The sequence below is a fragment of the Cupressus sempervirens genome, chromosome 9 (assembly GCF_028749045.1).
Source record: "Cupressus sempervirens isolate cs-2001-9-10 chromosome 9, ASM2874904v1, whole genome shotgun sequence".
NCBI classification, from domain to species: Eukaryota; Viridiplantae; Streptophyta; class Pinopsida; order Cupressales; family Cupressaceae; genus Cupressus; species Cupressus sempervirens.
The window spans coordinates 432,217,195-432,240,346 of NC_143126.1; the positions used below are offsets into that span (position 1 = coordinate 432,217,195).

A 23,152-nucleotide genomic window follows, 5' to 3' on the forward strand; every position below is an offset into this window, starting at 1 on the left:
CCAACTAACTTCATGTGAACCTCAACGGCTATATTTCAAATTAGGTCAAAAATTGGGATGTAACACCAAGAGCGCCCTCAAATTCAAATTGAAGGGTGGAAAAGGAACTAAATCATCCCAAGTTCCTGAGCCAATTCAAGAATCAATAGCAGAATCAGAAGAAGAATTGGAAACAAAATCTTATAAAGAAGTTTTAGATGAATGATGCAGGAGCATCCAGAGGTATGAGGGCAATCCTGTGTCACCCAAAAAAATGTACTTAGACTTAGTTTCTGTTTCATGTCTTTACATTTTTGGATACCCATTTGGGTCAAATAAAGGTTCCAACTCTCATAGTTCCACTATCAGTGTGTTTGAAAATCTCGAAAAAATAGGAGCATGCAATTTGGCCATCATTTTGGTGACCTAGAAGGTGTGAATTGGCCAGATGAATATAATTGTGATTTAGAGCATTCCAGAAAAAGAATCAGGTCAAAAGGCCCCACGGTTTGAAAGTTATTGCAGTTTTTCGAGTTTTGGAGACCCCCTAAGAATGCTTCGAAGTCAGGTTAGGGGCATTAAATGACCTCGAAAGGGGCCGAAAAATGGGGGACGAGAAAAGCTTCTTCATAGGGCTATAGAGCGCTTCGAGAGCTTTCCGAAAATATAAACGGTTCGTCAATCGGAGCTACGGTTCAAAAGTTATGCCTCCCGGAAGTTCGATTACCGTTTCTGGATTCTTCTAGAATTGCACCGACTTCTAACACAGCTTCCGGAACCTTCTATTTGGTCGGTGGATGCCTACTAGCACTTTCTAGAATGTACTCCTAGTCCTTAACCCTCTAGGGTCTATTTAAGGAGATTTATGGCATTGTAAAATGCAGTTCGGAGTGGAGTTTGAGAGGAGGTGCTAAAAGGAGAAATATTCTCCAGATTTATGCTATTGTAAGCCCTTAGGGCATGTTCTAAAGTTTATTTTCTCTGTACTATTTGTACTAGCTTATTTTCTCAGTTAATATAATTTCCCTTTTCTGTTGTGTCCATTCTGTTCTTCTGTTGTGTCCCCATCAATGAAGAAGGGGAAATCATGTTCACATCTCCCCCAAAGCTTGCACAAGCCTGTATGTCTTCTATACATGAAGAACCCTTTTTGTAGGAGGTTGATGATGATGTAGATTCATTCTCTACTGTTTTCACTCATTCCATTCCAGTCTCAGAGGTTAACACCATGGCTCTTCCTATTTCATCTGCCGCTCCTCGTGTTCCTACACATGAACAAGATGATCACTTAGCAAATTTGTTTGAAGATTTTCCGACTCTTACCAGTTGTCAAGTTTCCCAACTTGATAAATCTTTGATAGGATTTGAACTCTTCATGACAGTCTTCTCAACATGTTCCTATGCCTTCAGCAGTAAACACTGAATCATGCTCAATCACTACAGATATACAATCTAGATCAATGCCAATGGTCTCCACTATGCCTTCTTCTGTAGATGAAAGTTTCAGCCTACTTGCATGGTTGAGTAGAATAACAACAAATAGAAAGAAAGTGGTTTTTCCTCCTGACAATCTTCTTGTGAAGAAGACTAAATCCAAATCTTTGAAAGATAAGATTGTTTCTAGAATTTTAGTTGATTCTGATAAAACCAAATTTGTTGAGATAGCTGAGCCTTTGGTAGATACACCTGTTGAAGAACTTGCTCGTTCTGACTACAAGTTTACTAAAGTTGAAGTTGGAAAGCAATTCGTTTGGGTTATTTGCAAGATGCTCAAGATGCATTGACAAATGTATCGAAAAGCAATCATGAACTTTGGAAAAAGAAGAATCAGTTAAAACAGGAGATTTCTCGTTTAAATGAGGTTATCCAGAAACAATCTTCTCAAAGTGTTGTAATATCTCAAACATCTAAAGAGAAAAGGTTAATTGAAGCTGCCAAGTCTTGGATACAAGAAATCATTTCTGAAGGAGTTCGAGCCATCACAGAGACATTTGCAGTTGTTAGAAGTGTCAAAGAGATGAATGAAATGGAACAAAACTTGATTTCTTCTTTGACCCTGGAAGCAGATAACCTGAAAGAAATCCTTGATGATTGGGATGAAATGATAAAATTTGGTCTAGATGCTATGGTCTCATTTGGTATTCTTCCATCACGTGAGATGTTCTTCAGATTTCAAGGGCTCATTGGTTATAAGGAAGAGACGTTAAGGAAGTTGATTACAAAGTTGCAGGTGGCCCTAGGAGATTGTCAAGCAGTTGAGACAAGTTACTTGTGATTTGGAACAAATGGGATGCCATGTTACTGATGATTTTGGTAATCTTTTGGTAGCAGAGAGAGTGACTTCCAAATATACAATCAGGATCAATGCTGATGTAGATTCTGAAGATTTTGGTTCGCACACAATGAACAAGTTTGTTTTGTATAAATCTTTGACAAAACACTTGTTAGATACTACAACAACAAATTCCAAAGTTGTGCAATCAGCACATGAAAATGCAGTAAGAGTTGAAGCCATATCGAAGATGATGGAAATTGCTGATCTTCCCATAGTGCGTGACATCATTGTCAAATTCAAGGCACTAAGAAACAATCTCTAAGATTGTTGTTTTGTTTCATGTTAATAGTTGTAGAAGATGCATTACATGAAGATGTGTAATTACATGTATGTAAAAGGATTTAATGTGAGTTGCATGTAACCTTTTATTTTCTGTAGTTAGACTAGGTCAAAGTTGGTTGAGTTGCTCCCACTTTTTTCTCCACCTTTTTCTCAACTCCTGTGCCTAGATAAAGGAGTGCCCGCTCATTGTAAAATTATCATTATCTTTTATGCAAGAGAACTCTGGAGAAATTGTGCGAGTAGAACTTTGTTTGTGTAAGCACTATTTTGAGAAAAAGTGAATACAAAGGAGCATTTGAGACTTAACTTTGATTAAGTGAGATTGTTATTTGAGTGAATTGTAAGCTTTGTCTATGATTCATATTGTTTTGTGTTATTGGTAATTGTTCTAGTGAATTGAATTGAAAAGAGTTAAGAAACAATTGAAGCGAGAGCTTTGACCAGGAGTAATTGTGAAAGTGTATAGCTAGAAGCTTTGTCTGTAGCTTATATTTTCTTCTTAATTCGCAAAATAGTAGTATTCTTACTTTTAGGAGTCTTTGTGCCCTAATTGTAAAGTTTTCCCATATAGAAGTACAACCAGATTTAGAGCCAAATCAGTACATTTTCAGCTAGCCTTTGAGTTAGTGAAGGTTTATTGGTATCACTGTTTCTAGCTTTTGATAGAAGTGTAGTTAAAGATTTACCTTGCCCATTATTTGCTCTACAACTATATCAATGACTCATTCAAAGGGAATAATAGTCAACTAGCATTCAAGATTAACACATCGATATGAATAGACATCTGAGAAAATAATTATAGCTTATCGACATAGAAGGAGTTGACTCCAACCTGCTTAGAAATGAAAAGAATTATCAATTAGCTTGGTGGAAATCAACACCAGAAACAACTATAAAGTTTATCAAGCAATACCCAATAAATATTTTGCATTCAATTCTTCATTTTGTCCAAGTATAAATTAATCATGATTTGACTATCAAATCATACGCCAATAGAGAGACCGGTAAGCATAGAAAAGTAACAAGGATTTGTTTAATACTTGAACACTAATTTTTTTAATGATGCAAATCGTTCCCTTGATAAAGCGCTTCTTTTCTATGTTTCATGATTTATCTTTTATGATGTCCATCATACCTGCCAATTTATCTCTTATGCTTTTAATGTCCAAAGGAATAGTTAGTTAGTTTTAAATTCAGTTAGTTTTGAATTCTTTAATAATATTAACTCAGATTTCTGAAAAGTCAACATATACTCAAGAGCTCTATAAAAACACACCAAAACTTGAACACTAAACCTTTAGTACAAAACTAACTGTTAATCTTCGATCTTGTGAAAACTCCATTATGTTCAAGCTGAGATTCTGAACAAACCCACTGGATCAACCAGGGTGGATCTCTCACCATCGTAGTCAATCTTCTTTGAGAAGGGTTCTCTCCTCCAAAAGGCTAAGATAACTAATCCAAAAAGGTTTCACCAAAGTGAAACATCATAATTTACACAATGCTAAATGAGCTCCTCAAATGCCTTTTAATACTTCTTCTTGCCAACTTCCTGAAAGCTCCATGTTAATAATTTTTATAATTAAAATTGGCTTTTAACTCTAAAAATGACCTTTTCATTGGAAAAAAAAAGAAATTTTGACTCTGAAGGCCCCTTAAAGATGTGCCCAAGGTTTAGAAGCTGGTTCCAATGAGCTATAACATTAAGGTGCAAACAAAATTTGCTAATTAATTTTAGGCAACCTTAGTAAAATAATAAAAAATATGCCATTAATGCATCAAATATATGAAAATTACTGGATTCAACAATATTGAAAGATGAGAATGCTGGAGTGATCTTAGTGAAGAATACTGATAAACAAAGCCAACCAAGCGACTTACAATAAATTGATGCTCTCCAAGATTTTTGGAGAGCACAACAAAAGTTGGAAATCATTGTGAGAGGTGCATCTAAGTCCTCTAGATCACTTGAACTCATCAGTGACATCAAATAACTCATTTGACAATATATACACCCACTAAGAAAGTCAAAGTCAATTGCAGTGCAAGAGAACCCCATAATGGGGATATTACATTTTAGTGAGTACATCATTATTACAAATTAATTGTTATTTGTTGTTGTTTTAATGATTGTCATATTAGTCCTAATTGCTTTGGAAATTAAAATTACATGAATAGAAGAGCTGTGGGAATGTTTGACTCATCTGTGGAAGTTTTCTACGTCACTAGTTGTTATTTGGATATAGTTTGGTGAATATTACTAGTTATGTTTCAAATATATTATTGTTGCAAAAATCTCTAGAAAAGGACATCTCATCCCATGCCAATTTAGGGGAAAACTCACATATGGAACATGCATTCCGAAATGTCCAATTCTGTTTTGTTTGAGGAGCACTATATGCAAGTGGTACTTAGGCAAGTGGGTTATCAAAGTAGCAAGTTGTTAGAGAATGTGATGGGTTTTTTGAGGGCTAAGGACAGGCTGCTAGAGTAAGGTGTAGGCTGCAATTGGAGAGATTCGTTCTTGAGTTCCAATACAATGACCATCAAAGTTTCTGGTACAACTATTGAACCCAATTATTTGCCAAAGTATGTCTCAGAGAGAATTGTCTACATGGATGTTATTTGCCAATCAAATGAGTCAGATAAATTACACTTGATGACTCATAATATGAACAAATCTTCAGGTAGCATGGATAGATCTTCAGATGCTGGATAAGTTGAGAAGGATTTGAGCAAAATGAACAAGTGAGTTTTATAGATTACTTTGCTCAAACTGATATTACTTTTGCTCCTACACGCTCTTCAGATAGTTCATCTTTTTATCTTCCATGCATGATGTTGGTAGAAATCCTATATTCGGTTTAAAGTTCCTAGTAAGAGTCCAAATGAAATTTATCCTGATGTAAGAGGTTTAAAAGGAATTACTCATTATCAATCTAAAAAGCTATGTGAAGTTGTTGAACTGCAACATAGGTTGACTAATGGATCTGAACGCAAGCTTCAATTGTTCTTTGCCAAAGAAATTGCCAAATATAGACATATGATTCTGTCTGACAAAAACGCTTACCAATATATGCATTTATCATGGCTTAGAATTGGTATTAAAGGCCATTATAGGAGGGGACTATCCGTAATAATCCTAATGATGCTCAAGGATGCTACACATTTATGTACTAGTGATGCTCTTCTTTGGCATTGTATGTGATATTATGGCTAATGGTTGCGTTATATTTGATCTGTCATTGAATTTCTTAGTTTTCCCGAAGGATAACCTTGACAATGTCCTAGCCTATAAATTCAAAACCATGAATTTTCTTATGAAGAAGGGATCCATGGACCATACACTGCATTTTGTTATTCATTTCTGATTGTTCAATACTACCATGCCCTTTATGGATGATCCTTGTAGAGATCTTCCCGTCAATGAGCAATTTTCTACCATCTAGACCTCTTCCAATACATCTCAATTGTGAGCTCCTCACAATATCAAATGGAAGGATATCCAATGACCTAGAATTGTTTAATGAAGACCAACAAGAATCCAGTAGTGTGCAGCTGCGAGGCATTCCTATTTGCAAAACCCCAAGCTCTGCCATTATTAGTTTTGCTGAATTCGATGATTCAATGCCTTTACACCCACTTGCCGAGAAAAAATAGTTAAGCACCTTACAACCTCCTCAGCTTGATAGAAGACAACCCTTGGAGCTAGTTTGTTCGCATGCTTCTTATTCTGAGGTTGATGATTTTGGATGGCTTAAATCTGACAAATGTCCCTATAGCTTTCATCTTGGCCATGTCTGAATGCTTTCTGCTAAACCCATTTCCATTCCTGACTTTGATCTAGCATTTTGGAAGCCAATGATTTTGAAAACTCCCATGGTGTATCTCATATTCCTAGATTGATTCCTTAGTTTTGTGATTTTATGCACATTGATGAGCCTCATAAGATATATATTCCAATTGGACTCAACATGCTGCTCCTATAGGAGATGATATCCCCTTTGGATCTAAGTTGCTTAATTGGACAAATCTCTTCCTGCATAAACAATTCATTTCCAATGATGCTTTTGTTTCTCAACAACTTGCTCAACTTTCACAACAGAAGTTTTGAGCCCAGCAGATGCAACATAACTATGATGTTATTGCTTGCTTAACCCTGTTTGAGAAACAACTATCTGATTCCCACTTTCAATCTCTCCAAGCTGACCTTGCCACTTTGCATGCTGATTATTGTGCCTTTAAGGCTAAAGTAGAAGCATGGCAGGAAGCACAAAAGCAAGCTAGTTCTGACATCTTACAAACCTTGACTGTGATCTCTAAAAAGGTCTCCCAAACACATCCCAACACACTCATGTCTTTTCCTTTGCGAGCCACTAGCATGGGAATTGAAGAACATTCATGATTTCCTGCTAAATTAATCAATAGAAGAGACTCACCTCAGTCTCTAATGGAATTGGATCCAGCCATAGGTACCTATAAGGATATTGCCACAAAATAGCAAGTTCTCATGACCAATGTAAAGAATGGAGATGGCAATGGTAATCAGATTCCATTTCACAATTTACACAGTTTCAAGGCCGAAACTCCTCCATGGTCCAATTTTGACTCTTTTGAAACATCAATAATCTTAGGAGTACTGAGGCATTAAGATCATGGACTCAAAATAATATCAGCACCAATACTACAGTCCCACCAAATAAATATATTTTGCAACTCTTAAATGGAATGACTGGATTGGCTAAAAAAGCTTGGGGTAGATTGGATGTTTTGTATAGGGAGGACCTATTAGTAGTAGGATTAGATGTAGTATGTAATCATCTTATTCTCATGTTTGTTGGTCATATTGATGCCATTTAATGCATTACGTACAATAATTTTATGGAAGCCAAGTGTTTTGATCTCACACAGATGAATACTTCAATAATCAATATCAAAATTTCTACTATTTTGGACATAAGTAAAATCAAGATGCAATGTATTTTACATTTTTTAAGAGCTTTGGGAACAAGCTTGGCAATATTACCTGCAAAAGTGTTTGGAACACTTAGTTCTCATCAACCGAACAATGGCAGATATTACAGTTCTTAAATTTTGTATTTTTTTATTTTATTACTGAGGTGAATATAGAAATTTGTTGGGACTATAAACAAGAAAAGCTTAAAGAAAGGATAAGGCCAGTAATTGCTAAATCGGCCTGTAAATTATGGTTGTGATAATTTCTCCAGTTTACATAAAATGGGTAGGATAACTCACAAGAAACCTACTGATTGTTCTTGCAATCTAGACAATCTTACCTATGGAAAATCCTGTTAAGCTGAAGGCTTCTTCCGAAAGAAGAAAAAATAGCATATAAATGTCTAGATAGGTAAAGAAAAAGGGGAAAAGCCAAAGTTAATAGGGTTCATCAGCTTGGGCTCTCTGATGAAGAAGAATATTAATATGTTAATGGTTATCCCATAGAACCCTTAGATATTCCTTTAGAATCTTCATGTAATGATGAAGATGAATTTTTTGATGTTCCAAAAACTTCTCAAACATCACTAGTCGCTGAGGATAATGATGACTCTTCTAACTCCTCAGATTCAAATAGGTCATTTTTTTTGTAGAATGATATCTTGAACTTGATAAATCAGTCTAAGCACCATACCTTGGCTGAAATCATTTGAGGAGATTAAGGCCATAGCACAAGAACAAAAAAAATGTTAATTTCTCAAGGTACTTTGCAACATAATAAACACAGGCTTGCTACTCTTTGTAATATCCCTTTCCGGATATTTACTAAAAAACCCTTGTTATAAAACTTACAAATTTAAAACTGAACAGTAAACCAATATTGGATATAAATTCTAGAACTTTAATCGATTTGTAACCAGCAGATATGCATACAAGAAAACTTAGAAAAGTTTGTTTGATTCCTCCAATATTAAGAAGTACATATATAAACCAGCAGTTAACACAAATAGCCGCCAAATACGTTACTGTATTATACAACAACAATACAATAACACACAACAGTCCAAAAAAATCCAATCTTATAAACAACAATTACAATTAGATTGGCAAATGTAAATAAAACTTGTAAGAAGGCTAGGTTTGCGTCCAACCTCCAAATGCTTCTTCAAAGGTTTGCGTCCTCAAAGAGATAACCAATCATTGTTTCCAGCTCCCAGATTATTTGTTTTTAAATATTATAATCTTCATAACTCCCCATGCGGAGCTTATTGTACCTTTATCACTTTTCTCAATGTCATGCACACCCTTTTAGGCTATGTGGGATAAAGCACCTTTTTTGTCCTACAGTCACTTAAGTGAAAATAGTACCTTTTTAAAATAAAGTGACAAGTTAAATGAACTTTAAAAGTCACTTAGTTAGTAAACCATATAATCATCAGGCATCAAAATAACTGACCAAATGAACTCAAATAAGCACATGCAATAACTCGTTAGAAAGCTCTCGGCGAGATGCCTCCAAACCAACACTGAGATACCAAGAATTCTGAGCTCTGTTTACTTACTAAAAATAGTAAGCATCCAAACAACCTGCCAAAACTGCTTTGATGGGTTTGAAACTAGAAATGTCTAGGCCAAATCTCGAACTGAACCCTGTAAAGAACTTTTTCGCCCCCGAAACCTAGGCGAAGTGAGCCGGCAACACAGAATTATAATGTCTCAGAAAAATGAGACATTACAAAGCCTTCCTTCTCAAAGATTGCTTGCCCTCAAACAATCCGCTCATACTTACAAAATGCAAATGCCAGGATCCCATACTCGCCTTGAGAAAGAGGTTCTACTCCTCAGCCAATGTACCTCGGCATGCATCTTCCCAAACTCGGAATGGTGAAACAGTACAATAGGGATCAATGTGCCAAATAATTGAATGCCAGGATCCCAAGTCTCACCATAAACGGACTCCAATTGCCATGTGTTGCTGCCCTGTGTGCCAATACCCTCAGTCAGAATGAATGCCTCACTTCATGAGTGACTCTACGAGTCTCTACTGTCAAGTGAACATGGGAGCTCAACAATATACCAATATCCACCCCAAGATGATAGCAACCAAACTCTCCACCTAGCTTTCCGATAAAAGGCAATACATAGGGATGCTCCACCTGGATCCCAAATGAGAACTTGTATGCTGTCTGAGATACCGCTGACCAGCTCCTGTAATACCTGTATCACTGTACTAGTGTACCACTCTTGTAATATTTGTACCGATGACAATGATAGATCCGACCCATCTGACTCCACCACCATATCACTCTGGTGAAAACAGAGTAATCCTAATCTTTGGAACTTTGATGTGTTAGAAGGCTGAAATACTCAGATCATAATCCTGTGACTGTGTAACAACACAGCATAATCCACCAGATGTAAGGTACTATTAACACCTGGATTCCCGATCACCCAATCAACATGAGCCTGGGTAAAGGAAAGAGTGGTTGGTGAATCACCAACATCATGAATGCTAACATTGTCTTCAATATACTACTGAATAAAAAATGTAGACACCTCTTGTGGAACATAGGGTAATGTATGTTCTTCCCACTCATTTGCAAATAACTCATTGACCCCTGAAGGCCAAATAGAATCAGCGAATATACTACTAACATACACAAGAAAATCACTGATAGTTGGAATATACCAACAAGTAAAATCACCAATCAACAAGTAGGCCGTGGTCATCTCATAAGAGTTGGGTGATAAAACTCTGGGTAAGTTGAAAAATCCCTCGGAGCAAGCTATGGATAAATCTGAACTTTCTACTCCACCATAAGTACCCTTGCTTATGTCAAAGTCTTCATAAAAGAAAGGTTCACCATTAATTGAAATCTCTGAATTATCCTCACTTGTTGTATCACTAACCATGTGCTCATGTGAAGATGTACAACTGCTGTCATAAAAATCAGAATTTCCAGACTCATCAACTTGCTGACCCATAGAATTTTTCTCATCATAGAAAGTCTCAGACGGGGAACACGTGATTGAATTACATTGTTTGCCTTCACATCTACCCACTTTATGAATTCCTTCAATGATTTGCGTGGTTTTTTGTGCCCTTGAACCACGGTTATCTTCTTCATGAGTAGCTGCCCCACTTGTTTGATTTTAAGCTTTGTGGATGGAGTAATGTGTTAAGCTCAATTGAAGGTATAGCTTATCTACCTCACTCACCTTGTCCTTCTCAAATTTTATTGCTAGATCTCTATTTATTGATAGTTGCAAGTAATCATATTTTATCATTTTCAAAGTTTCAAAAATAATATGTAAAAGAGGACTTGTGACACCACATGCATGCCCATGTTTCTCTTCTATCACAATTTTTTGCATGAGATCCTCAATCAATTTGGAAGAATCATCCATCCTTGTCAACACTTGGACAAGCTTGTCCTCTTTGACCAAAAGCATATCCAATAAGTCAAGGAGTGATAATGGTTTTTGACCATCTCCTTTGAACACAAGTGGGCTGTTCTCCATAGAATTTTCTGATTTTTCATCACTTAGGGGGATAACGTTTTCAGATATGTCCTCTAACTCAACGTGTGCTAGATCATCTATCTTGCCAACATTGCGGTCCATTAGTTGCTTCTCAAAGTTTGACATAATTTCCAGCCTAGTTTCACCATAAAATTCATCCAAGTTAATTTCCATGTCACCAAATAAGATGCTGGTATTTTCCATGTCTAAATAAGATGGGGAGTTGCCAACGTTGGCAGTTTGGTTAACTCTTCTACATGGGCCATCAACATGCTCATCTGAAGGACTAGTGTAAATAGCTCCATAAGATATTTCTGTGTCCCAATTACCTATTAGTATACTTGTGCCATTATTAGTATTTTGCATATTATCATGCGAAGGTTGCTCTTCTTTTTTAGTACTACTATCAAGTTGATTGATATTTTCCCTATGCAAATTTCTATAACTATCCTCTACAAGGAGATCTCGAGCCAAATCATAGCATTTGTTTCTTATCATATCCGTCTTGTTTTGCAGCTCAAGCTAAAAGTCCACATAGTCAATGAAAGGAAACTCTTTTTGAAGCTTTGACAAAAATTTGTTATAATCATCATACAGTCTCCTTACTTCAGTTTTACATTCATAAGGATCTTTGATTTGCCCATCACGAGTGTACCTTGAATTCTTATTTTTTTGGAGGTCTGTTGTAGCCATGCTTTTTGTCCTCAACAACTTCCTGTCTTTCTATACTTGTATTGAAAGACTGATAAAGATTTGCTTCTGCTGCTTGTATGAAGTCCTTTCACAATCAGCAACATTTTGCACATTTCTCCGTGAGGTAGCAAATGGTTTTGGATTCACTGCTTGAAAAGGCCTTTCAAAACCATCCTTGAAATTTAAACGCTCCCAATGAAAACCTGTTTTCTCAACTATTTCTATCATTAGGCTCAATTTTGCATTGTTAGTTGGAGGTCCACCTGAAAGATTCTCTATAATCTGTTGGTTCACACTAACTCTCTGAGTTACACCATTGCATATGCATTCTGCCAACACAATGTTTATGCATTGGTGTGTATTAAATAGCTACTAAACTGTCACCTGTGGATAACTTGCATTGATATATTACCCTACGAAATATAGATGGCATTGTCCAACTTTCTGAATCTGCTTTCGACTCAATGCCACTCACTGTAGTATTCTAGAAGATGTGGAACTTGACTTTGCAGAAGTTCACGACAATAGTATTTGATTGCGAGTACCCTCCCCTCTCTTGTTCCTTTAGAAACATTAGTTTCAAAATGTTGGAATAAACTTTCCTAGTTCAAATCAACAAATTCAGATCGGAACTCAAGGCATTTTATCAAATAGTTGGCCAAACACTCGGAATTTAAACTTTATTACTGTTGTCAAAAGTTCAACAATAGAAAAAATGCAGAGAGATAGTCAAATGAGCTTACAACATGAAGGAAACTCTAAATAACAATTTCAAATGAATACTAAAACTTCAGACTACACACGTTAGGCATCTATCTTAAATCTGGAACAAGTGAGTTCTGAAAGTATTTCCACGTATTAATTAATGGCTTCCATTACCAAGAAATTTACAACACAATTGATGTTAAGGGGAACCTGACAATGAAACGCAGACAGTTGGTTATTCGAGATTGCTCCCGATGACCTTTAGTTCAACCCGTTAGCATCCAGACTTTCTACTTATTCAATATCAGCAAGTAAACTGATATAGACGTGCAGCCTTAATCCTCAAATGTTTATAATTTCATATACCCTGAGGTCGTTAGATGATAATGGCCTTCCTCTGCGACTTGCTAGAAGGATTGTGATTGGTATTATAGAGTTGGCGGCAGTGTTGGTTTGCTGTGAGTTACTCTGCCTTGGTTCTGTTTATGATGCCAACGTCAACTCCCAAGAATGGTAGAAACTGTCAACAGTGATACCTGACTGTACTCAAGTCCTTTCCCACCCAATTCTAAGCTTACTTAGTCACCAGTACTTTGAACGGTGTCTTTAAGGTTGACTGCTACCTCCACTAAATGTCATTTGGAGTCGAGGAGAATGCTGTGTATGGAATGCGCTGCTTATAGACCACCGCTTGTGGTATTCACTGCCCTCCCGCGTCTAGACTCCCTTCCAACTCATTTGGATAAGAATGGTTCGATTGCCCTTAAAGTGTATTTTCTGCTTACCGTCCACTGCTAAGCCAATTGATATTCGAGGCGGCCAATCACTTTATATTTGTATGTTATCATAAACTTTCATATCAATCTCCTAGTCCATTAATTTTGAATCTTCAACTCTATAATTACTATGTGAGCCACTAGGTTTTCGTCTAGTCTCACCACTTTCCTCAGGGGTCTCGTCCTTTGGAAACAATGTCTAGTCACATTAAACAACCAGTTTAATATTTTAAAAAAATGCATATATTCGCTGTGTCAATTCCTTTTGCAATTTAATTGCTGATATAATTTCATAGGCTAGCAGGATGCATGGCTCTGATACCACTGTAATATCCCTTTTCGGATATTTACTAAAAAACCCTTGATATAAAACTTACAAATTTAAAACTGAACAGTAAACCAATATTGGATATAAATTCCAGAACTTTAATCGATTTGTAACCAGTAGATATGCATACAAGAAAACTTAGAAAAATTTGTTTGATTCCTCCAACATTTAGAAGTATATATATAAACCAAGCGTTAACACAAATTGCCGCCAAATACGTTACTGTATTATACAACAACAATACAATAACACGCAACACTCAAAAAACTCCAATATTATAAACAACAATAACAGTCATATTGGCAAATGTAGATAAAACCTAGAAGAAGGCTAGGTTTGCATCCAATCTCCAAATGCTTCTTCAAGGGTTTGCGTCCTCAAATAGATAACCAATCACTGCTTGCAGCTCCTAGATTAATATTTGTTATTTAAATATTATAATCTTCATAACTCCCCATGCAGAGCTTGTTGTACCTTTATCACTTTTCCCTATGTGATGCACACCCTTTTAGGCAATGTGGGATAAAGCACCTTTTTTGTCATTTAGTCACTTACGTGAACATAGTACCTTTTTTAAATAAAGTGACAAGTTAAATGAACTTCAAAAGTCACTTAGTCAGTAAACCATATAATCATCAGGCATCAAAATAACTGACCAAATGAACTTGGATAAGCATGTGCAATAGCTCGTTGGAAAGCTCTCGGCGAGACACTTCCAAACCAACACTGAGATACCAAGAATTCTGAGCCTTGTTTACTTACTAAAAATAGTAAGCATCTGGACAATCTGCCAAAATTGCTCTAATGATGCTGTAACTAGAAATGTCAAGCCAAATCTTGAACTGAGCACCGTAAAGGACTTTTTCGCCCCCGAAACCAAGGCAAAGTGAGCCGGCAACACAAAATTATAATTTCCCAGAAAAAGGGGACATTACACTCTTCACCTACAGATGAACAACCTAGAAGAGTAAGTCCTCTCCTTCACCTTCTCGACCATTAGTCTTTAGGCCTTGTCATGATTCAAGAACTGATCTTCCTCTCTGGACAATGCCATCTGCTTCTTTAGGAAAATTATCTCAAGAATCTTGGCGCCACCAACATCGCACTTTCTTGAATAAGGTCATTAGCCAAGCACAAAATGAACATGAGTATCTGCAACAAGAGGATACACAAGAACTAACAATTGAACTCCCTCAATCATTGGAGAAATAGAAGGGCAACAATCATCTAGCCATATGTCTCTTCAAGAAGTTCCTGCTCGAAAGACCCACATCCTATCAGATGAAGAGTTATTATGCATAGAAAAGCATTACTCTCCTATATTAGAAAAAGCACTAAAGGCTGAAATATCAGAGGAAATGGATTCATCGACAAATATGCACAAAGTGCATGTGGTTTCTGCTTCATCTTGTCTTGTTATCACACTTTTGGTCCATTTTTCATTTATCAAACCATACAATCTTCACATTTTGCTTGACATTGGTGTAGATGTTAATATTGCTTGCTATTGGTGTTTTCCAAAGGACCAATGACAAGCTACCCAGACTAAGTTGTGCTTTGGAAATGGAAATCATACATCTTCCTTGGTTTGTACAATACCCATTGCTTTGTCTGTCAATCAGGCAGAGTATGTTAATTTTGTGCAGATTGAACTTGATGGTTATGATGGACTTGTAGGCAGTCCTACTTTAGCTACATGGGAGCCCTTTACCATTACTAAGGATTCTTTTCAGTTCAAAGGAGTTTCTGTCCCACGACTTAAGTAAAATGTAGCACTACAAAAGAAATTGAGCTATTTCAGAAGAAAAGAGGTGACTATCAAGTCTGGTTCACTAAGCAAATTGATTCAGTTGACTCTCAATTTTATGAAATACAAAAATGTTCAAAGAAAAGGTAGAAAATTTGGAGTCTTCTCTACCTCTCAAGACATATACAAATGGTAATGAGATTATGCCATGAGGACATGCTAATTACTTTCTTCTGAGCATATTTGAACATTAAATGTGCAAAAAATAGATTGCAGATTTGTTATCTAAAGATCTCATCAAATCCTCATTTTCTCCATTTCCTTACCATTCTATGTATGCCCATAAAAGGATGAAAATAGAAATGAGCTACCTGAGAAGCGGTTAGTAGTTAATTACAAGCCTTTAAATGCTTGCTTATTGGATAATCAATATCCTTTTCCCTCTAAAGAACACATATGGCAATGTATTTCTGGTGCTAGCATCTATTTAAAGTTTGATTTGTCAAAGGGATTCTAGAAGATAGAGCTCAAAGAATCTGATTAGTATAATATTTCTCTCTTTGTGCCACAAGGCCTCTACTAGTGGATAGTTCTCCCATTTGACATCAAGACTGCTCCATCTATCTTCCAACAAGCCATGGATAATTTGTTCCGCCCATTTTCTAAATTTTTGATTCCCTACATAGATGATGTCTTAGTTTTTACCAAGAATCCAAAGAGTCATGTTGAGCACTTGAAAATCTTCCTTGAAGTATGCTTCCAGAATGACATCCTATTAAAACTTGACAAATGTCAATTCTGTATAGAATCCATATCGCAATGGGTTCCAACCAAAATTCAATGGTTTCTAGTGCAGAAGGAATGTTCTCATGACCAAATAGGACTTATACCTTCCTAGTGCACTACAAACACAATATTTGGCTATAGTGGCCTTATTACAACTCATCAAACTATGTAATAGTCTGTACAAGACCTTATTACATCACAAAACATCTCCAAGACACCAAAATGTCCTCAAGAGTCATTCAAACCCATGGGTGCCCTGTACCAGAGGACCAAGCTAGAGAGTTGTATTCTGGGTTATTATTTAGTATTGAATTTGAGGCATTGACAATACGGGCAATAGCCCCTGAGAACAAGAAGCTCCAAGTTGCATGGGACTTTAATGAGTTAATAGACAATTTAATCGTTAGGAGGCTAAGTGATACAACAACTACACTGGCCACATTTTTGGTTTTCATCATAGCTTTTTTTTGTGAGATATTAGAAAAGAAACTACAAGTAGATTTTGAAAAGCTACAAAAGGATCATATCAAGTTGACGCAAGACATAACACATCACAATCGCTATTTCCTCCCCCTTAAAGTATAATGTCTGAGCTTGCAACTTCTCAAGCTAGCTCTCGAGTTGTAAGTCTGCAAGATAGAGACATTTGTATGTAGAGACATTTGAAAGCCAAGGATAGCAAAATTGAAGTATCAACCTAAACAGAGGAAGGAGGCAGAGAAGGCTTTAAAGGAGGAAGGTAAGAAAAAAATGGTTAGTCCTGCTAATAATCTTTTAGGCCATAGATTGTCATGTATGTTGCACAAGTTAGAATACACATGGGCTAGTTATACTAATTTGAGAAAGGGATACACTAGCTATGTGCAAAACGAAGCCAATTTAAGCGATATATTGAGTATATGGAATCCAAGTTTGCCACTGATGGGAGGTATTTTTATGCATGTCAAGTTTGATGTAAGTGCTTGTGCAGAATTGTCAGGTAGTCATGTGGCATTTGGATTGATAAGTGACATTTTCTCTTTCTAGAGCAAGTTGGATATTTGATAAGAATACACATGGGCTAGTTATACTAATTTGAGAAAGGGATACACTAGCTATGTGCAAAACAAAGCCAATTTATGGGATATATTGAGTAAATGGAATCCAAGTTTGCCACTGATGGGAGGTATTTTTATGCATGTCAAGTTTGATGTAAGTGCTTGTGCAGAATTGTCAGGTAGTCACAAGGCATTTGGATTGATAAGTGACATTTTTTCTTTCCAGAGCAAGTTGGATATTTAATTGAAAGAAAAATTGAATTGTTTGAAGCTTTGGAGGAGTCTTTAATGTCTAAAATTTTGGATTATAAGGGGGAAAATAAAGGCTTTGATAAATGAAAAACAACTTTCAATAATATCTTGCCTATTTTGACTGGATCAATATTTGCAGGTGATGAATTGGAGTCACTTTTGTGCAACACTAATTTGGATAAATGGCTAATATTAAAATGAGGTTTGTATAGTTTTATCAGATAAACTAAGCAATATTGTATGCAACGTATGTGGCACAGACAGGTAAGGTGGGAAGTTTGTAGCATTTGAGTGGCCTACAAAGGAAATATATGCATCATGTTGGAAAATGGTAATGGATAAAATTGATTCTTCCATGTCATCAGTTTTCAATTTTTTCTTTGGCATAGGTTGAGCTCACATGTTTCTACTTCAACAATAGCAGCTAAATTTTCCAGGATATTAAGTAGTTATGGGTTGTTACACCTGTTATACTTTAATATAGTTGAGGTTTTTCAAATGTAAAATGCAATGTCAATAATGAGCTTACATGCTCATCTAACCTTCAAAAGGTGAATTGCAATTCATTGTTAAGGGTCCTGAGAATTGTATTATGGGCAGTATGTGTTTGTCTTTTGGTTTGTCCTAGGCTATGATGCTGCAAGTTTATAAAGAACATTTTGTAGCAGCATTGTATATTTTGATTGAAGTTTATATGAAAAACATGCTTCAATGTGTTATCATCTCAAGAAGATAGTATAATCTGAGATTATAGAGTTCATCAATCAAATTTATTGCACTGAGTTATTTTCCAAGATATTTTTCTGTTCAAGGAATAATGTAAATGCCTTCATGAAAATACCAAGGACATTGTTGTCACAGATGGATTCTTAAGTAGGATGACATTTTTACAGCTTAGCAGGTCACATTCTCATAAATTGATTATGTTCAACTGACCATCAAAATATATTTAGATGTGAATTGAGAGTGTTTGGCTCTATAACACTGTAACTCTAAAAAGGCACTGGTCTGATTTCAAGCTTTCTCTTAACTTCAGAATTGCTGTCAAAATGATAAACTTAAGTCAGTTTTAATTTAATTGTAGTTATTTGTTCTTTCATACCCAAATTTACGAATTACGAGCATTCGATATGTTCCATGAGATAATTTACAAATCCTTGTCAAAATGTATTGGAATTTATTTGCTAGGCATCATTGAGTTGTTATGTTGTGTATTCACAATTGATGTCACGAAAGGATAACCCACCTTAGGTTTTGCAAAGCCAGAAGTGTGAAGGAAAGCAGTCATTGATTCTTTTGAATTGATTTTGTATCAAGGAAGGCAGTATGATCTAGTTGGAGCGACTTTGATATGTGGCTGGCCATCTTTGCTCCTGTAACAAATTTATGTGATAATAAAGATATATTTTACTTCTGTATCTGGTCTGCATTGTCATCTCTATTAGTATTATTAATTCAAGTATTCATTTTATTAGATAGAGCAGTAAAACAAAGACTTGATAAACCATTGTTACAACACTGATCCCTTTTCAGGGTCTACTGCTTTTATTTTATCAGTTCCATCCTTTGTTTAGTTGTCCTTCCCTCACAAGGGTATTTGTGCTTTGTACTTTGGGGAACCTGCAGTAGACTTGCAGCAGTGCTACAACGGACTTGTGGCACTGTGCATTGACAAGATACAAATTTCTTATAGCTAGGCATATAAACATGTTAGGTTTTTTGGTTTATTGTTTTGTTTGTATCTGTTTAGCACTTAGTGCATAGTTCACTTCATAGTGTAGTTCTTTTACCCTATTAGTTTCCTAACTGGTTTCATTTTTGATCCCCAATGACCGAATCTTTGATCATATGTGAACAGTGAATTTCTTTCTTCTCACTGTAGAGCCCAAATTTTGCACTTCATTGAAATGTGTGGAGATCTATTTCTTCAGTTTATGAATATTAACTTCATTATTGTTATTACCATTTTTGAAGTAATAGGGACTATCTACTGTGTTGAATTGCCTGGAATCAATTGAAATTTGAATATAATTATTGTATACCTTGTGAATATTGAGTTCTTTCTTTTCAGATAAGGGCACTCTGCCTTTTAGTCGAGAAGATCTTGGTAGAAGACAAATGCTGATGTTTCCAATGGTATTTGAGGTTTTTATGCAATCTCTGAAAGACAACGCAGCTAAGGCTGCAGATTTTACAGACAGTAAGTCTTTCTTATCAGAGAACTCACATATTGCCAATTTTTTTATTGGAGATACATATATGATGTTGAGGAAGCATTGTAATAGGACCCCTTAAAGTTCTATATATAGATTGTACTCATCTTCTGGTGACACCATTAATGTTTGTATCAAGACAGTATTCATCTTCTACTGATACTTTTAACTCATGGTTAAGAATAAATGGTTTAGTCACTTAGTGTTGACCTAAAATAGAATTAGGGTCATAATTGAGTCCATCTTTTGATTCAATAAAAAAAATATTGTGAGAGTCAGGTAGTTCGTTTTAAGCTTCCACATTGTGACTTACAAACTAATAACAGACCTGTACATGGACCATACACATAGATGATGTCAAGGAAGCATTCTAATACGATGTTTTAAAGTTTTGTATCAACAGTGTACTCATTTAATAGTTATGCCACAATTATTTAATTTATGTTATAAAGAATACATATTTTAGTGTTTGACCTTTTTGGCACGTGTTCTGGAATTTGGTTTTGTGCATTTAGTTCCTATTGCCACTTGATATTCATCATCTGGATCTCCAAAGTACACGTTTTGTGACTTTTGCCTTCATATGGTGTTTCAAGTGGTGAAGAAATATTTAAATACTCACTTGTGAAGTATAATTTCATTTACTGGCAGTTGTAGATTGGTTTCAAGAAATATTAAATGTATCTGTCTAAAGGCATCGTGGGCTAGAAAGGAAGTGATTTATGAGGGTGATTATGGGTACCATCTATATTATTTTTTCCTTTTAAGCTGAGACTTTATTAACTTTGCCATAGTGGTGGGGGGCCTGTTTGCAAAACACATTGCAAAGGTCAAATGCATGAAAATTATTCTATTGATTGAGTTGTTGATGCTGGGCCCAAAAAATGTTTGGTATGTGCAAACTCTTAATTCTGATCACCATGTTACTTATTGATGATTATGGATAGATTATACATTGTAATGCTCTGGTATGGAACCCTTGGAACCAAAGGGTAAACAATTCTTTTTGAAAGTAAACATGTAAACCAATCATACAAGTGTAACAGATTAACAAGCGCGCTACCACATGCAAGAATATTCATGATGATCAACTCACGATCATACACAAGAAGAGGTCTTGACATCACTTCCAAAAGTGCCCAAGCAATCTAAAACATAGGCATTCTCAATCAGCCATGTGAGAGTTCAGATCACATTAACGAACCCCACAGATCATGACTGGACCATCGTCAACGATTCCCCTTCGAGGAGACTACAACATCCTCATGGTAATATAATACTAGAAAGTAACATGCAAGAAAAAGGGAAACATAACTTGACGCAACCGATTCTAGTCCATTGTGATTGAGGAGGCCTCTAAAAGATAAAGGGTATCCAAAACTAAATTCTCCTTTTCAATTTGATCTTGGGAAGTGCTCTTTTTTTAAAAGAAACATTTCAAAAGCAATGCAAAATCTTTCAAAAGCATTGTTTCATGGGTCAAAAGCAATGAAACATCAATCAAAAGCAGAAAACTGCTTTTCTAAACTGAGATGTCAAGTTTGAAGCTCAAGTAAGAGGTCAATCTGTGTTCTAATGCCAAGGAGGTTAGCCGATACCAACTTATGGCTCAAACGTAGGCTTGCTCCACTCTAAGGAGTACTAGATACATGCGAATTAAGGCATTACCCACTCAATTGCAATCAAGACAAACTACTCTATGATCCAATACACACTTATGCATATGAAGATCGATTACAAATTAAGTACATAAGAGGAAAGCATATAAGCACATACAACTATGAATGAGCCAATTGAAACATGGCATGCAGCAATCAATGCTCAAAACTCTCTTTGAATTTGGAGGAAGCACGTCACCTATACATTGGTCCCCAATAGTGGCATACTCAGCACCACCCTACTATGTGGAACCTTTAGGTCCTCCCCATTGCACTTACAAAGATAGTAGGCCAACCACGAACACAAGGTAACCACATACACCAAGAAGGCTACACTCACACAAAACAATATGCATGACTTAAAGGACAAAATACAGTCTGAGTAAAACCACAATGCAAGATCTCAGGGTCACTACTCAGAGCCACAAACACTTACATGTAGGGACTAGTGGAGTGTCATTACTTGGGCTTGGATACCCCAAGTAGCATTGAGTCTTAAGTCAATGTCTATAGACGAAAAGACTCAAAGTGTATCTTTGATCATCGCGCCCAAGTGGTTAGATACCATGTCATTGATCAACACCCTCAGGTGGCCAGACAATGACTTACCTTTTGTAATGTTCTTGTTAGCAACTAAATATTTAATCAAACCTTTGTTAATGGGCCAATTGATTTAGTATATCTCGGACCCATTTTTATTGAATTGTTTCCGTAGGTGTGGCCGTCAACTATCTTTGTAAACCATCGAGAAGTTTCTTCGAAGGGTATTTAAGCATGACATGTAGGTAGTAGTAGGTATACAATTTGGATTATTTCTTTGTACTGCAAATTCTTGTTGGAGTTTGTATTGTTCACCATTTCGGAAGTGAAAGATCTTCCCTACTTGGCTATTTCCGGTTTTGGTGGGATTACACCCTCACCCTATTTCGTGTGTATTTTTTTGCTTCGGGTTTGGCACATCTAGAGCAACATTTGTGTAGGCAATTTTATTTCGTGATTAGGAATGCAACTTCTGTATATGTGAGTACCAATCTTTTATTTTCGTGTTGATTACATAATTATATGATTTGTGGCAGTTACTTCTTATTGTTGATTTATCCTTCATGTAGCCTGCACCATTCCATCACTCTCACCATGTCCTTCACCTACAAGGCATCCCCACAACCATACACACCATACATCTCACCAACCCGACCATCGTACTGCATTCTTGATTACCGTATAACCTCCTTGACTACAGTACAATGTCCCTTTGACCACCGTACAACCTCCCTGACTACAATATGACACCCCTTTGACTATCGTACGACCTCCCTTTGACTACAATACGACCTCTTTGACTAACGTATGACCTCCTTTTGTGCACCTACACCCAACAGGTATAGTCCCCATTTAGACTGTATAGCCTCCACAAATCGTCCATCATCTAGCCACCTCACCGTACGGCCTCCAAAAAACAACCATACGACCACCCAGTCACCATCATACGACCATTCCATCACAATCGTATGACTTCCATACGGATCTCAAGCAATCATCTCTGCGTGACTAAGTACAGTTCCAGTCCCTTAGTACTTGGGAACATTATAGTGGTGTCAGAGACTAGTTATTCTGCCAGTCTGTGGAAGTGAATGCAAGTTTATACTCGAAGGAGAAGGCGAAATAACCTTATTGGTAGAATGGCAGATCATCTGGATCCTATGACAGAACTCATGAATCTGTTAAGAGAGCTCAGTAGAAACCAAATGCAAATCAACGAAACCCAAAGGCTTATGCAAGAAACACTACAAAAATTGGCCGAGGGAAAGACAACAGGAGAACAAAATGGGCATAGTGACGACTCTATGTTCGGAAGGACAAACTTTCAACCCTCTCGATCTTGA

General features: G+C 36.4%; 1 protein-coding gene across 4 annotated transcripts in view; it reads left to right on the top strand.

Moving 5' to 3' along the window:
• LOC149539139 (peptidyl-prolyl cis-trans isomerase FKBP19, chloroplastic-like) overlaps positions 1–23,152 on the top strand; it is a 248,668-nt gene that overhangs the window by 71,829 nt on the left and 153,687 nt on the right. For all 4 annotated transcript variants that reach the window (XM_089800464.1, XM_089800467.1, XM_089800465.1 and 1 more), the window contains exon 3: positions 19,470–19,598. In XM_089800464.1, the coding sequence (XP_089656590.1) occupies positions 19,470–19,598 (129 nt within the window). The remainder of the gene's footprint in view (positions 1–19,469; positions 19,599–23,152) is intronic.